Source organism: Protopterus annectens, chromosome 12.part0, assembly GCF_019279795.1.
Source record: "Protopterus annectens isolate FY-2018-M chromosome 12.part0, PAN1.0, whole genome shotgun sequence".
NCBI classification, from domain to species: Eukaryota; Metazoa; Chordata; order Ceratodontiformes; family Protopteridae; genus Protopterus; species Protopterus annectens.
In genome coordinates this window covers 591196918-591214491 of record NC_056746.1, presented here as the reverse complement: position 1 = coordinate 591214491, position 17574 = coordinate 591196918, and the positions used below count along the sequence as shown (strand labels likewise).

Genomic DNA, 17574 nt, shown 5'->3' with positions numbered 1-17574 from the left:
CAGTGACAGTACACTGGAGGCCTAGTTCCATTTGTGTGGTATTCACATGCACATCCATGTCACTGCTTAGGACCTTGGGTAGAAATGTGTGTGGGTTATGCTACACCAGTGCTGCCCAGCCTGCATTTCATAGTGCAGGTTGCAGATCTAGATTCTTGTAACTGAGAGCTACTTGCAAGTGAGTTAATAGCTAAATGTTTGACACTTGACATAGGTGCTCTCTGCTTTACAGTTTGCTTATTGTAGTTTCAAGTTTACAAAGCTGCTTTTCCCATTGTTTGTATAATGGAGAAGTGCTGAACATGCAGTATTGTATGCATCAAAGCAGCTAAAAAGTTCCCATACTCTCTGCTTGAGTCTAAAGTTGCTAAGCATCCATGTGGCTGCCAGTTAACGATTTAAGACTTTCATTGGCAATGCCTGTGTTGCCGGGGAGGGGAGCATGCCATGGCACAACATAATGCCATAATGGCAACAAATTCATCCTGGATACTCACATTAATTATTTTTAGAAACTATTGGCTTAGCATGAATGAGAAAAGGAGTACCAAACCACGATCAAGACCAAATGAATGCGTTCAGCAAAGTATGGTGAAACGCAAAATCTTTATTCCAACTGACAAGATGCAGAGTAAGCGCTTTCGCGTAGGAAGTCCCACGCTTCATCAGACAATTAAACAACACAAATAACATCCCCATTTTATACTCTCCATACACAACAAGGCGGGAAAATTAACTGAATAATTAATCAATTAACATATCAAGAAAGAGTTCGTAACCAGATACACATTCTATACGCAGCATCACTGCTGTTCTCTTAGATGTAAATTTATGTATAAGTGCAAACAAATTAATTGACCAAGTTAGTAGTTAAATACACATTCTAACTGCAACCTCGTTGTTACTCTATTAAACGTATGGTGCATGTGGATACGAACAAATTCATTAACCAAACAGTAAACAAATACTAAAAGTAAAAATGAGAAATGAAAATAAAAATACACAAACTGTATGAAACATATGGATATGTACATGAGAAGGACGAAATATACATCCCTGATTTCATTAAGGTCCAAAAGTTTTCTGGATCCATTAGAACCCAAAATTATGATACTAAATAAATATATATATAAATAGACCTAAGTCAAACATCTACAGTCAACCGGTAAATAATACCTACATATAGTAGTATAAATGACACCTATATGGATGGAAACAAATACAAATATAAAACTATATAACTGTAGAACTAATCAGAAATAATGAAAATAGTGATAATAAATATATATGAATGTAAAAAGTATATATAAATATGTAATGTGATGTATAAAGTATATAATATATGCAACAAAATAAACATAGACATTTATCATAAACTATACTATCATCATGCTATGAGGATCGTCCATGTACGTGTAACTCATGGAATGTAAAATGAAATATATAAGATCCATTATGGAAATATATAAGCCTCCTGATCATCTGACAAAAGACCATGCCAGTAAAGGAAAAAAGTATAAATATGCGTGCATACAGAAATATATGTTTCAGACTTCATATCTATGTATATAAAAGTACACACATCTAAACATATAGGATGCATGTGTATAAAATATAATACAACCCTACATACAACTGCAGTGCAAATGCAAGCATAGACAAGGCAAAAAATATGGAAAACTCTAAATGCATCTGGGGAACAAAGCCTGTCAATATAGGACCAAAACCTAAAGCAGACACTATAAGTTAAAAATAAAACTTAAAACTTAAAAACATCACATCATCATTAAATATTACTCCGTTCAAGCACTGGTCTTATGGACACATAATTATTCAGCCCTGGTGGTAAATGTGAACCAAGCTGTAAAATCCATTTCAATTCAATCAGAGCAAGTTCATTAGCTAAGTCTCCACCCCGTTGTCTCTGTCCCAGTATTTGTAGCACTCTAAAAGAAAAACCATGCAAAGGAAATTCCATTACATGTTTAGCTAAGGCATTAGTTTCTTTAGACTTCCGAATATCATATAAATGATTATATATCCTATCTTGCAACCTCCTGGTAGTCAGGCCCACATAGAACGCCTGACAACAGTTGCAGGTTGCAAGATAGATCAAGTTCTTGGTGTTACATGTAGCATGAAAATTAGGAACAAATTTAAACTGGGTAAGAGGGTTCGAAAACTGCTGTGTATTCACTATATAGGAACATCGTTTACAATGGTGACAAGGAAAAGTGCCACAAGGTAATGGCATGAGACTTGCAGATGGTAACGCAACAGGATGGTCATTACATAGGATCATTTTCAAATTCTCACAGTTTTTAAAAAGAAAACCAGGTCTAGTACCTACTAACTTCTTGGTACTATTGTCTATCATAAGTATATTCCAGTTATTGGATATGACAGTTTTAATGGCATTGATGTTACTAGTGTATTTAGTGACATATTTGACTATCTCTGTAGATCCAGAGAACTTGCTTTCAGCATGACAATTTCTAAAACTAAATAACTGTTTATCTACAGAACTTTCCATATTAGTCTCAATGCCTAAACTACCAAGGGTATCCCGTCTGATACTATTAACCATGGCACGGTTATACCCCCTGTCTAAAAATAGAGTCTCCATTATGTCTGCTTCTTCCAGAAGGGGTTGTCCCTCCCCACACAATCTCTGCACCCTGAGGAACTGGCTCTTAACTATGCCAGGGAATACAGTCCTCGGGTGCATGCTATCAAAAGGAAGTAGACTATTCTTCCACACAGACTTCCTGTATAGAGTCGATCCAATATGACCATCACTATGTAATCTTAATGTCACATCCAAAAAGTGGGCCTCTTCGGATGAAACCTCACTGGTAAACCTGAGGAAGGAAGTTGTTGTTTCCAAATATCGTAAAAAGTTCCCAAACTCCTCTCTAGTCCCTCCCCAAACTATGAGGATATCGTCCACGAAACGCCTATACAGTCGAACATACCTATATATTTCATGTGGAAACAAAAACGTTTCTCCCATTGTAGGACCACTAGGTTAGCATAAGTATTGGCGCAGGGGGTGCCCATGGCTACCCCCCACTGCTGTAAGTAGTGCTGACCTCTGAACAAAAACACATTGTTATACAGCACAATCTCTAGTAGCTGACGAACCAAGATCTTCCGATCATCCATGTGGCTGCCAGTTAACGATTTAAGACTTTCATTGGCAATGCCTGTGTTGCCGGGGAGGGGAGCATGCCATGGCACAACATAATGCCATAATGGCAACAAATTCATCCTGGATACTCACATTAATTATTTTTAGAAACTATTGGCTTACTTAAATTTACTAAGATGGTGGTAGCTGACATTTTCTCATGTGGTGAACAAAGGCAGGGGTCCTATTCTTAGCATCAGACTGCTGCATGTGCACTCCCAAAAGAAGTGATATACAGAAGGATGCCATTGGCCAGCCTTCCTAGAGAGGGGTATGTTTCAAAACAGCCTCCTTGTCTCCTCAGTTGCTGCTTCATCTAGGGCGTGCCCTCTCCCATCTTCTCCATTGGCAAACTTCAAGGAGACCAGGGAGGCACACCTTTGGCACCTAGTTTCGGGGGAGAGAGTTCAGTTGCAAAGCCACTTCCAGCCAGCCCATGGTCATTGTCTGAGCACGGTGGTCTGATCCTGTGTAACCGTTTCTAGAGTCGCCTCTTTCTCCAACCCAAGGTCAGATGTTCCCCTTATCTTTCCATAGTTCAAGACCTTAGATACCAAACAAGTGTGTAAAAACTGGTGCAAACTTGACTTGTCTGCATAGATTTGCATCCTTAGGGAATATAATCTGATGCCAACACTAGGTACTGCTTAGATCTGCCATGCCTGTACACAACACTTGACAGATTTTCTACTCAGTCTTGAGTGCAGAATCATTGCTGCTGGACTTCAACATGCTCCCATCACATGTTCATTCCAAATGTATACAAGGCTATCAACGTAGCTGACTGGAATGTAGGGGATTCCCACTCCCTCAGAATTCAGGAGTTATTTAACATTCTGGTGGAGTAGATGGATAGAGCCCTGACTACAGCCCAAGCAATTCTGGTTTGAATAGTGTTTCCAGCATATGACAGAGGGAGGAGGGATGGGGGAGTGCCTGTCCTAGGGTGGGCAATAGTTACATGGACATTTCCCTTGATGCCTCTGGCAGAGGCTGCTGATTGTAGAGAGGAAGGCATAGTCTGAGGTGTTCAGGGATATCCTTGTCTGAGCTCCCTTAGAATGGGGGAAGAAATGTCGCACACTCCCATTGCACACTTGCACTCGTGACACAAACCACATAACCAACGTAGGGTGGAATAATTGGAGGATAGCCTTTAAAGAATGGGGGGAAACAGCAGATGGAGGACAGTACCCCCCCAGGATGCCCTTAAGATCCAGCTTGGACCTCATAGGAATTCTGTGATAGTTTAAGGTAAAGGAGGACCAGTAGACTTGGCTCTGGATGTGGGGGCAGTGGAGCATTTTTGTCAAAATCATATGTGAAACCTCTCATTTTAGTACACAATACAATTTTGTAGGAGTATCTGACTGCATACACTCATTTGTTGAGAATGGCTGCTTTTTTATTCACTACTTATTTTTATTTTATTTTATTTTGTTAACCTGGCAAGTCCACTGGTTAAGTGACCCTTTTGAGGTATGACCCAGACATTGGTTAAGGCAACATACAGGAAGTAAATACTTGCCAAACAGAAAAAAATGGTACAAAATTTACAAGTACAGTGAGTGAGTAATTTGGCGATTGTTTGTATAGGTATTAGTAAAATGTACTTGTAAACAAACTGAGGTGCCATTTAAAGAATCCATAACCCATCAGTTGTCATAGTAATATATATTCATTAATGTGTTAGAAGAAATACATGATATAAAGTATGATAACGTGGGAAGATGTATTCATTAAGAAGCATGTCTGGAAAAATTAATGATGAGTACCTTGTAAAATGGTTAAGGAAGTTTGCTACAGAAATGTAGCAGTGGTATGAAGCTTGCTGTAGAACTATCTAGTTAGAGCTGGAAATGTATTGGTCAGGATATCTGAAACATTTGCCTTATTTGTTTCTCTGAATCTTTGGTAGTGATGTACACTTTGTTTTTGTTTTGCCTGTGCTGTCCTATGCTGCCAGGTATATTAGTGTACTAAATTGCTGCATTTTGCTGTCTTACAAGGTAGGCAATTTTCCAGTATTGTCTTAAATTATTACATTATTGTAATATGGTCTTTGCTCTGGTGTGTGGCTAAAAATGGTCAAGATAAATTAATTCATTTGCAGGGCAGTAAGCCCTTAGTCTATTTTGGTGTCTAATAGATGGATTGCGTTCATATTTACATTGTCGACTCATTTCATGAAAACTTTCTGCTACAGGAGCCAGTATCTCCCTGAAATGGAGAAATGTTTAATGAACTTTAAGGGTAGGTAGGGATAATAACAGTTAAAGAATGGCAGCTTGATTAAGTTCTAAAAAAGGCAAATATTATGGATGTATGTGAAAATGCTATGTAACGAAAGACACAGCCTTCTGTTCTGTAAAGTTAAAAATGCTGTGCGTTTAGAATCTTCTGTTCTAAATGTTTTTCTTTCTTAAGATTCCTGAACAAATACAGTCTTTTTTTAGTTTGATTAGGTTTACATGAGTTTCAGCTTTTGGTCTTTAACTTTACTATGTTTCAGTATCTTAGTATAAACTCTTTGGAATATAAAAATGTATCTTACTGCCATTTTATAGTATACAAATCGGTGTCTGCTGAAATGGTTGAAGCTGTGGGATGTGGTAGTTTTTGGAAGAGAGAAAAATGTTAAGAAAAATAAAGTAAAACAAGAAACCCGACCATCCTTCAAACAGCAGAAGGAGCAACAAAATAAGTGGAAAAGCAAAGAACAGATAACTGAGGAAATACTGGATGCTGAGTTAGATCAACATAACAGACCCAAGCATAAGGTGAGTAAGTTCTTCTGCAAAGATTTTCATAATAGCTGAAACCTACAGTGTACTGATGAAGGTCCTGGTAATGTTTCATTTGCTTCTAAGGATTTTTGCAGTTGGGGTCTGCAGTGCAGTTTTATTAATGCAAAGTTTTGTTGATTTTTGAGTGGGTAAAGTTTGCATCTGCAGAATTACTTAAGATGCTAACAAAGACTTTTGGTTCATCAAGTGTGGGTGAGTGTTGCAGGTGTCATTCTCTTTTGTTGCCTTTCCTGCATCTTACTAATGACTGTGCTGCAACTGCATGAGTAAAGACTTGGTCTAGATTTAGAACTCCTGATTGACAGAGGAATAGTTGATCAAGGGTAACAAAATCGAGTAGTCTTTGGATGTCTCATTGATGTCCTTCTATATCAGTGTTGCAGTATTCATCACCTCTAGGATCTCCTGCCAAGGATAGCCCAACGTCTGGCCAGTATACCAAAACCTTAATTACCTAGAGACCATGTCAGACGTATACTTCCCAGAAAAAGCGCGGGATATAAAGATGCAATACGTATGCTCCCAACTCAGAACTTCATTGTCACCAATCAGAATGCTGTTGTTGAACGTTTGTCTGAACAGCCTTCATTTTGCTAGTTATACTAGCCTACATCTTTCAGATAAGTACCCCATTGAGATTCTTTTTTCTTTTTCATATATCGTTCAGTATGTTGCATGTCATCCTAGAAAGGGAAATGTGAGTGTGGGAGGCAGATTGCCCATAAAGGACTGCTACGATAGGTGCCTATTTTGCTTAGGTTTGTCCCATGACCACACTTGGCATTCCATCTGTCAGCCTTATGTTCCTAAAGTTTTCAGTAGCCGACTTTTTTCACTTTCTATTTACCTTGAGAACCAATATCTCAAGCTTTTGGCCCAAGGTACCATGGCAGAATCCGCTTGTCCTGAGGTACAGCTGCCACTCAAGAAGGCCAAGAAATGTAGGCCTGAGTGTGCTGCTGTCCAACCTCCACCGGACATCTCTGTTGAGATGGGAAAATCCGAAGGACAGTCTGGTAAGGCCATCTGTTTCTTCTGCCACGACTTTCTTGGAGTCTGGTACAAAACCTGCTTTTGGCACGTCCTTGGAGATGTTGCAAACATCTGCTGTAGATGTTGAGGGGAAACTATGGCTCATTGTTTCCCAGGGCCTAAAGGGATTCCACAGATCCCTGTTCAAGAAGACATGCTGAGTACCTTAATCGCACCTGGGCACCTCTGTGTTTTGTCAGAGCAGACGACCCTGTGAAGGAAAAAGCAGAAAACTAAGCATGTGGTTCTAATCCCATGGTCCACAAACAAAATGGTAGGACTTCACTCAAGGCTTGTTCAGTGTCTTAATGGCATTGAAGCCTCCTCAGGGGGCTTCAGTTCCAGCACCTCCTTGTTCCTTTACCCCTAAGAAGGCTAGGAACCTAGAGTCTTTGGACGAGGATTCTGACTCTGAGGCTGACTCCTTAGCCTATTCCTGTCAGTTGCCTTCACATTTAGAATATGGGTCTGAGTAGGAGGAATCTGTCGGTCCTGATTCTCCTTTGGAGGAGCTTTCATTTGGTGCCACAGGCCTGCGTATTATGGTGCACTTCAAACAGGATTGTTCCCAAGTATCAGACATCCAGGAAAACGTATTTTGAGTTGTTAAAAATAAACTGTCATAAATCTTCAGCTGTCCTTCCTGTGTTGGCTGCTCTGCTTGATATTTCTGCTGCTTCCCTGACACCAGATTCTCAGCCTCCAGCTTCTAAGTAACCTGATAGGTTCTTTAAGATGCCGGATGCCTGTAAGTTCTTGTACAAGTGCTCTTCTAATTTTGCAGTGATTTTTTTGTATCTACTGGTAAGTTTTCTATGATGTTGCCTTCCTCCAAACTCCTACCTTCAGATAAGGACAGTAGAGTCATGGAGAGGATTGGTAAAAAGGTATACACTTCGGCTACTTAGTAAAAAGGTATACACTTTGGCTACTTCAGGCCCATCAAACACCAGATTCCTTGGATCTGAAGAATGCTTACTTTCATATTCCTGTCCAGCCTCTATAAAAGAAATATTTGCATTTCTCTGATCTTCGTGTTTCACTGTTGCAGTCATCACATTTGGGATGTTCATCGTGTTACACTGCTGCAGTCATTACACTTGGGTTATCCTGCCATCAGGCGGTTCCACAGTCGGCCAGAGTTCCAAAGTCTTGGTCCTGCGTCGGTTGCTGTCGCTTCTTCCCTGACGTCAGAGCGCCAGGGGTATATAAGATGCATCCGAAGCCATTTTCTTCAGTCTTTCTTGCCGCGCGGTGCCTGAAGCAAAAGCAGTTCGCAAGTGCCGGTCGGCCGACTCCTGAGATTTTCGAAGTCGAATTTTAGATCCGAAGTCTTCAATAAAGCTAAGTACCCCGTTGGGGAAACTTTTTTCTTGCCTCAGACCGATGTCAGAAAAAGTTTAATAATTGTATTTCTTGTGGGAAGCAAATACCTCATAAGGGCTTCCACTCTTACTGTATTCCATGCCTAGGCCCTGATCATGATGTCACTAGTTGCAGGTTTTGTGCTAGATTTAAGAAACGCACTATAAAACGACGTTTTGATTTTGCTTTGCACTACTTCGGCCAAAGGTTCAATTATATAATGCCGTCGGAACAACCAACAACCGCAATTCATAAAAAACGCAAAGACAAGGATAAAGACAAGCATCCAAGGTCCAAAACCGATTACACCTCTTCTAGGCCGTTCGTCTGTTCTCAGTGAGGCGCTTTTGCAGCCCCTGACACCCGCTACCTCAGAGCCACAGGCCACCTCTGACTCCCATGTGGAGACAACTAGGCCTCTGGAAACTCAAGGTATTGGGCCTACGGAAACTAATCCCTCAGATGGGTCTGGAGCCGCTGAGCAGGCATCGGCTTCTGAGGGTGTTTCGGACCTTCACAACTTACCATTAAAGCAACAGCCAAGGCAAAAACACCATTAAAGACAAAGAAACAAGTACAGCATTCTCCAGGACAGTCCTCCATGCCTAAGAAACAGATGCTCAAAATGGCCGAAGACCTCATTACTCTAATCAGGGGCTCCCATCCCCCTCCAGAGAAAAGGCCTAGGCAGGATACAGACCGATTCCTCTGATCAGGTTTCCATTTTCTCTGATTCCTCTTCAGACCAGGGATACTCTCTACCCCCCTATGAGGATTCTGATGCTGAAGAATCTATCCCTTCAGCCTCTCCTCCTGAGGATTACTCTTTTGGGGAAACTTTACATACCATGAGGGAACATTTCCATTGGGAAAGTCAGGATTATTCTGAATCCAAGAAAAGGCTCAGGGACTTCCTTTTATTGCCTCAGCACAGGCCCCTTGCTATTCCGCCTGTTAGATATTGTGGATGATGTGTTCTCTGAATCCTGCTTATCTCCTGATTCTTTGCCCCCTGCTCCAGCTAAGCCAGATAGGTATTATAGAGTCCCTGACTCTCACAAATTTCTTTATAAAAACCCTTCTGCTGACCCAGAAACTATTTCCCAGGGTCCCAAAGGGGTTAAAGCTTCCATTGTAAAAAATCTAGTCCCTTCTGACAAGAGATTCTAGAGCTTTGGACAGATGGGGGAAGAAGGTTTACACTTCTGCAACTTTAGCAGTAAGGGCTTTAAATTGCTAGTTTCACATGCTTGAGTACCAACAATATTTAATGGCTCAGTTAAAGCAAAAAATGCTTACAACCTCTGAAGCTCCTGATTATAAAGAAATGCAGGATTTATTGCATGCAGTTGAACAGGTGGGAAAACATACTCTGCAGTGTGGTTTTGATTCTTTAGAGGCTTCTTGTAGAGCCGCAGTTACCGGTTCTGTGATTCGTAAACATGCTTGGTTAAAAGAACAGAGTTTACCTGACCATGTTAAGGCAAAATTATTGGATGCTCCTTTACAGCATGATACCTTGTTTGGTGTTAAGGCAGAGGAGGTGTTACAGAAAATGGAGGATAAAGCTAAATCTATGCAGACAGTCAAAGATTTCTTACAGGTACAGCCACCTTGTTTTAGCAGAAATTAGCCTACAAAGAATTGGTCCTTTCCAGTGTCAGAAAGGCCACAGAGAGGCAGATAAGACACCCAAGAGGCAGATCGCAACCCCAAGGCTCTTACAGACTATTACAGTGGGGTACCTCAACCCCAAAAGGAGGTGAGGACAAGTCTCAACCTTACAGGAAACAGTCACAATGACTTCCCCCTTCGTATGCCAAGCACTTCACTTTTGTCAGCCCCCTTAGGGGGGAAACTAGCACTTTTTTCTCAAAATTGGCAAACAATCACCCAAGAAAAAATCTCAATGATACAGGTTCCACTTTCACACCTTACCAAGGCTAAAGGGAATGCCAAACCTGCCACAGAATCAATGGGCAGAGGCTCAAAAACAAATTTCAGCCCTCATGGACATGAGAGCCATTCAAAAAGCACCACAGAAGGAACAAAGACCAGGATTTTACTCGACTCTTCCTGGTCCCCAGAAAGGACAAAGCCTGGAGACCCATACTGGACCTTTCAACTCTAAATACTTACCTGGATGTTCCGAAGTTCAAAATGTTGACACTGCAGCAGCTCCTTCCCATGCTGGGCAAGGAGGCTTGGCTGGTTACTATGGACCTCAAAGAGGCATACCTGCATGTCCCTATCAGACAAGAATGCAGAAGATACCTCAGATTCAAAGCAGGTACAATGCACTATCAATTCTTTGCACTGCCCTTTGGCTTATCTACTGTGCCCATGGTCTTTACAAAGTGCCTGGCACCAGTAATTGCATTTTGCAGACAAAAAGGAATTCAAATTTATCCATACCTGGACAACTGTCTCATTCAAGCAGAGAAAAAGGACATCCTTCTAAAGCATCTGGTGTTTGTAAAAAGGCTGCTAATTTCTCTAGGGTACGCAGTAAACGAAAAGAAGTCAAAATTAGTGCCCTCACAACAGATAATATTCCTGGGCGCCAGCTTGGACACAACGGCCCAGATGGCTTATCTCACGCCAGACAAACAAGGACAACTGACTCAATATTTTCAATTGCTAGCAAAAAAGTCCCATCTCCCTGCAAGAAAAAATCTGCAGGCCCTGGGATTCATGTCATCCTGCATTCTACTAATTCCATATGCCAGACTGAATATGAGGAAATTACAATGGTACCTAAAAAGTTTGGACTCAACACTCTCACAGTTTAGAAACAGTAATACCAATAATTCCCTACCTACAACAGGAGTTTCGATGGTGGACACAGGCATGTCACCTCAACAAGGGTCAGCCTTTCACTCTACCCACAGCCAGGCAGATTCTAACAGATGCCTCGGATTACGCCTGGGGAGCACACATGGCTGGAAACTGTATTCAGGGCAAGTGGCCCACAGACCAAATGCATCTTCACATCAATCAAATAGAGATGTTGGCTGTTCAAAATGCCCTAATAGCTTTCAAGGACCTTCTGCATCCAGGACAATTACTAAAGACAGACAACACCACAGTAATGTGGTACATAAACAAACAAGGGGGCACTCATTCTTACCCCCTGGCAAGCCATGACCTTGTGGAACACATCTCTAACTTATCAAGTTCATCTGCAAGCACAATTCCTGCCAGGAATAAAAAATACTCTGCCAGACGATCTCAGCAGAAACATCATGGACCCTCACAAATGGAAATTGAATCCACAAATCTTCAGCATGGTAACGCAAAAATGGGGGTGCCCAGACATAGATCTTTTTGCCTCCCCACTGAATTGCCAACTACAAAAGTTCTGCACAAGGAATTACCACACAAAGCATGGAAAGTGGATGCTGTTTCGTTCAGCTGGAAAAGTCTAAAAGTTTTTACCTTCCCACCACTGCCTCTCCTTTCAAATGTATTCCTAAACGTCAGACAAGAAAAACCATAGATGATCCTGATTGCTCCAGACTGGCCACGCCAGCACTGGTACCCAATCTTAAAGAACTTCGCTCAAGGCCCACCATGGATTTTGCCTCAAACTTCACACCTTCTGACTCAACAAAACAATCTGATCCTCCACGGTCAGCTCAAAACCCTAAACCTGGCTGCATGGCAGATTCATTAGTCAAACAGGCAACACCCCTCTCTAAAGCTGTTATGGATGTCATTTTGGAGGCCAGGAGGCCTAGCACCAGGAAATCTTACTCGGACAAATGGAAGAGATTCTGTGCCTGGAACCAGGCTCAAAGCTTTGACCCTCTTGTTCCAAACATTCCTCAGATTGTACAATACTTAACTGAGATGCTGGACAAAGGCCTATCCTTCTGTTCAATTAAGATCCACGCCTCTGCCATTTCAGCTCATTACAACACAGATCCTCCTTTATTCTCGCATCCCTTGCTAAAGCAGTACCTCAGAGGGGCTAAAAACATAAGACCGCCCCGTAGAGCACCAACACCAATGTGGGACCTCAATTTTGTTTTGGAAAAGCTGACCTTGTCACCTTTTCAGCCAGCCAATACAGCCAAACTAAAATTTTTATCATGGAAAACAGCTCTGCTCCTGGCAGTAACTTCAGCACGAAGAGTCTCAGAGCTACAGGCACTAATGGCAGTAGAACCTTTTATAATATTTCATCAGGACAGGGTATCTTTGAGGGCAAACCCTACCTTCATGCCAAAGGTGGTTTCTAGTGTGGCTCTTTATCAAACCATCCATTTGCCAACTTTCTACCCAAACCCCCAGAATAAAGGGGAGAAGCTTCTACACTCTTTGGACATACACAGGCAGCTACGTTTCTACCTGGATAAAACAAAATCTTTCAGGAAAACTGAGCAACTGTTTGTAGCATATGCTGCAGGATGACAAGGCAAGGCTATCTCAATGCAGACCATCTCCAAATGGATAGGACACTGTATTCGCTACTGCTACACACAACATGGAAAATCTGTCCCTAAGAACATTAGGCCACATTCTACCAGAGCAACAGCCAATTCAACAGCCTTTCTACGAGGGGTACCAACCAAGGAAATTTTGGAGGCTGCAACTTGGAGTTCAGTACACACCTTTACCAAGCATTACCACTTGCCTCTTTACCCTAAATCCAGAGCAGGTTTTGCCACTGCAGTTCTGCAGGGCCTCATAGCCAATCCTAACTCTTTATAGACCAGCCACCCAACCTATGCTTTGGGATTCTACCGAAGTGTAATGACTGCAGCAGTGTAACACGATGAACATAGTACAGTTTTGTAGCTACCATAAATGTAGATGTTTGAGTGTTCACACTGCTGCAGTCCAGGTTACCCTCCCTCCATCCCCTCTGTCCTAGCAGGACTTATCTCTACCTTTCTATTCTATATAACCTTTGTGGTGTATTTGCTTGTAACTGAAGGTATTGTTGTTATTTTTTATGTATGTTTTATTAGCAATATGTATTGCCTACCTACTTGGGGGCACCTGACATCTGGGGCAAGAAAAACTGAAGAAAATGGTGTCTGATGCATCTTATATACCCCTGGCGCTCTGACGTTAGGGAAGAAGCGACAGCAACCGACGCCGGACCAAGACTTTGGAACTCTGGCCGACTGCGGGACTGCCTGACGGCAGGATAACCCAAGTGTAATGACTGCCGCAGTGTGAACACTCGAACATCTACATTTATGGTAATTACAGAACTGTACTTTATCTGCCTGCAGGTAGCCCTCAGCCAGCCTGAATACCAGAGTCTTCGGATTTCTGTGGCATATGCTGTCGGTTCTTTCAGGTCGTCAAGGGGTATAAAACATGCAGCCGACTCCATTACATCAGTCTTTATTGCCGTGCAGTGCCCGAAGCAGAAGCAGTTCGCAAGTGCCGGTTGACAGACTCCTGAAATTTTCGTTTCGAATTTCAGACCCAAAGTCTTCAAAAACAAAGATAAGTACCCCATTGGGGATCCTTTTTTCTTGCTCTAACCGATGTCAGAAAAAATTAACAATTGTCTTGCCTGTGGAAAGCAAATACCTCATAGAGATTTTCATTCTTACTGGGTCACCTGTTTAGGCCCAGACCACGATGTCCCTTGCTGTCTGTTTTGTGCCTTGTTCAATGCCTGAACTATTCGTCGTCATGCTATTTTTGTAGCTAAATACTTTCGTTCTTTGTCTCTATACTCCGAAATGGCTTTAAGCCATCCGACTACCGATCGTCCGAAAAAACGTAAGGATAAAGACAGAGACAGACCGCATAGGCCCAAAACTGCCGCTGACGCTTCCATTAAACTAGTCGTCAGTCTGCCGGTACTCAGTGAGGCGCTTTCACAGCCCCCGATACCCACTACTGCAGATTCGCAAGCCTCTACTGAGACCCATTCGGAGACCAGTATGCCACGAGATGCTTCTTTGACTATGGAACCTGCGGATGTCTCTACCTTGGATGGGTCCAGAGCCGCTGTGCAGGCACCAGCTTCTAAGGATGTAGTCAGGCCTACAGACTTCCATATTAAACCGACGGCATAATTTCCAACTAGAAGAACCAAATTCCTCACGCCTAAAACTCGCACTACGCCTAGAAAACCGATGATCAAACCGCTGGCTCAGGCCCATATGCCTCAAAAACAAATGCTTAGAATGGCTGAAGACCTTATTACCTTAATTAGGGGAAGCCGGCCTTCCCTTTCTAAGAGACCTAGAACCAATTTTCTTTCTGATTCTTCTGATCCAGTATTTGCCCTTATCTACTTATGAGGATTCTGATGCACAGGATTCCAGTCACTTTGCTTCCCCTCCAGAAGATTTTTCTTTTGGTGAAACCTTCCATACCCTTAGAGAGCGTTTCCGTTGGGAAAGCCAGGACTATTCTCAACCCAAAAAGAGACTTGGGGAATTCTTACTCCTGCCTTAACACAGGCTTCTCGCTATCCCTCCTGTTCTGGCTATTGTAGATGATGTTGTGTTGGAATCTAGCCTTACCCCAGACATAGCTCCCAGAAAACCAGACCTGTACTACAGAGTACCTGACTCTCTCAAGTTCCTCTTCAAGAATCCTACTGCGGATCAAGAGACCATTTCCCAAGGACCAAAATGCATTAAGGCTACTGCTGCCAAAAATCCTACCCCTTCTGATAGAGATTCTAGAGCCTTAGTCAGATGGGGTAAGAAGGTATACACTTTTGCTACTTTGGCCATTAGGGCTTTAAATTGTCAGTTTCATATGTTAAAGTATCAGCAACATATTATGGGACTACTTAAACAGAAAATTATGTTGAGTCCTGACTGCGCTGAACACACAGAATTGTAAGATTTAATGCATTCCGCAGAACAAGTTGGTAAACATACTTTGCAATGTGGTTTTGATGCTTTAGAAGCATCTTGCAGGGCTGCTGTCACTGGGTCTGTACTTAGAAGGCATGCTTGGCTTAAGGAACAAAACTTGCCAGATCATGTTAAAACTAAATTACTGGATGCACACTTAAACCAAGACTGCTTTTTTGGCAGCAAGGCAGAGGAAGTCCTCAAAAGGATGGAGGAAAAAGCTAAATCTATACAAACTGTTACAAGTACAACCTCCCAGATTCGGAAGGCATTGGCCTTCAAAGAACTGGTCCTTTCCAGTCCCTTCCAGGCCTTCTCAGTCCAAACCCAGGAACAGCAGACCACCAAGATGTCACTCTCAGGCTACGCACAGATCTAAGCAGTGGGGGGCTCCCACTTTCAAAGCAGGGAGTAGTAAGCCGCCCCCTATGGAAAAATGGCACAATGACTTAACGTTAATCCTTTCAAGCCCTGCTCAACTACTTGCTCCCTTAGGAGGAAAGCTCGCCCTGCATGCAAAAAACTGGGAACTCATTACCGAGGACAAATGGGTTTTGAACATAGTTTCCCGAGGATACAGATTCCACTTCCACACACTACCAACCCCAAATGGTTGGCCAGACCTCCCCCCAAATCAATGGGCGGAGGCCCAACAGCAAGTTCTCTCTTTTCAGTATCAGGGCTATTCAACCTGTCCCAACAGAACTAAGGGAACAAGGTTTTTACTCAAGACTTTTTCTGGTACCCAGAAAAGAAAACTTCTGGCATCCTATCCTGGACCTTTCTATTCTCAACACCTTTCTGGTGCTTCCAAAATTCAAAATGCTAACTCTTCAACAGCTTCTTCCTATGCTCGCCAAGGATGCCTGGCTGGCAGCCCTAGACTTAAAGGAAGCTTACCTGCACATCCCAATAAGAGAATCCTGCAGACAATACCTATCAGGGTGGGCTCCATGCACCTTCAGTTCTCTGCAGTTCCCTTTGGCTTATCTACTGCACCCAGGGTGTTCACAAAGTGTCTAGCTCCAGCCATTGCATTTTGCAGGCAAAGAAATATTCAGATTTACCCATACTTGGACGATTGCCTGATTCAGGCAGAAAGCCAGGACTTGCTATTACAACACCTGGCATTTGTAAAGAAACTTCTAACCTCACTGGGGTACACCAGCAACAACTAGCAATCTCACCTAGTACCCTGCCAACAGATTGTATTCCTGGGAGCAAGCTTGAACACAACTTCCCAGATGGCATTCCTCACTCTGGAGAAACAAGTTTATTTGACAACCTACTTCAAACTATTGGCCACAAAAACCCAGCTTATCTGCAAGGAAAATACTGCAAGCTCTGGGGTTCATGGCCTCTTGCATTCTGCTAATTCCATATGCAAGACTGCATATGAGGAAACTCCAATGGTATCTAAAAAGTCTATGGTGTCAACATTCTCAGGACCTGGAAACAATGATTCCTACCATTCCTTGTCTAAGGACAGAGTTCCTTTGGTGGGCAGAGGCCTGCTACCACAACAAGGGAGTCCCTTTCACTCTACCCCCTGCTGCCCAAACCCTAACAACAGATGCATCAGACTATGCATGGGGGGCTTACATAGCAGAACAGTGCATTCAGGGCAACTGGAACCAGAGACAGATGCACCTGCATATCAATCAAAAAGAAATGTTAGCTGTACAGAATGCTCTGACACCCTTCAAAGACCTTATTCTTCCAGGACAATTACTGGAAAAGACATACAACACCACATTTATGTGGTACATAAACAAGCAGGGGGAATCCACTCCTACCCTCTCTGCAGACTAGCCATAGCTCTAGAGCACAGCCTTGAGCTACCAAGTGCACCTACAAGCTCAATTTCTGCCAGGCAAACTAAATTCACTGGCAGACGGCTTAAGCAGAAATCTCAGTGACGCACACGAATGGAAACTAGAACCCAAAATATTCAACCTCTTAAGGAACAAATGGTGGACCCTAGAGGTAGACCTGTTTGCCTCCCCTCAGAACTACCAGTTGAACAAATGCTGCACCATAACTCCCCACAGTCAAGCTTGGAAAGTGGATGCCCTATCCTTTACCTGGGAAAGCCTCTCGGTTTATGCCTTTCCCTCTCTGCCTCTCCTCTCGAAGGTTCTACTAAAGATCAAACCGGACAAGCCAAGGACATTACTGACTGAACCAGACTGGCCACACCAGCACTGGTACCCCCTCTTGCGCAGTCTGACACTGCTACAACCATGGCACATGCCTCAGACCCCTTCCCTGCTGTCCCAGCAGACAGGCCAGATTCTGCACCCTCAGCTTCAAACCCTGAACCTTAAAGCCTGGCTAA

The 17574-nt window shown here is 42.7% G+C and overlaps 1 protein-coding gene across 1 annotated transcript in view; it reads left to right on the top strand.

Annotated features, from left to right (window-relative positions):
- The window catches only part of CHTF18 (chromosome transmission fidelity factor 18), a 927562-nt gene that overhangs the window by 208897 nt on the left and 701091 nt on the right, over positions 1-17574 (top strand). The window contains exon 7 of the mRNA XM_044088940.1: positions 5758-5970. Within this exon, the coding sequence (XP_043944875.1) occupies positions 5758-5970 (213 nt within the window). The remainder of the gene's footprint in view (positions 1-5757; positions 5971-17574) is intronic.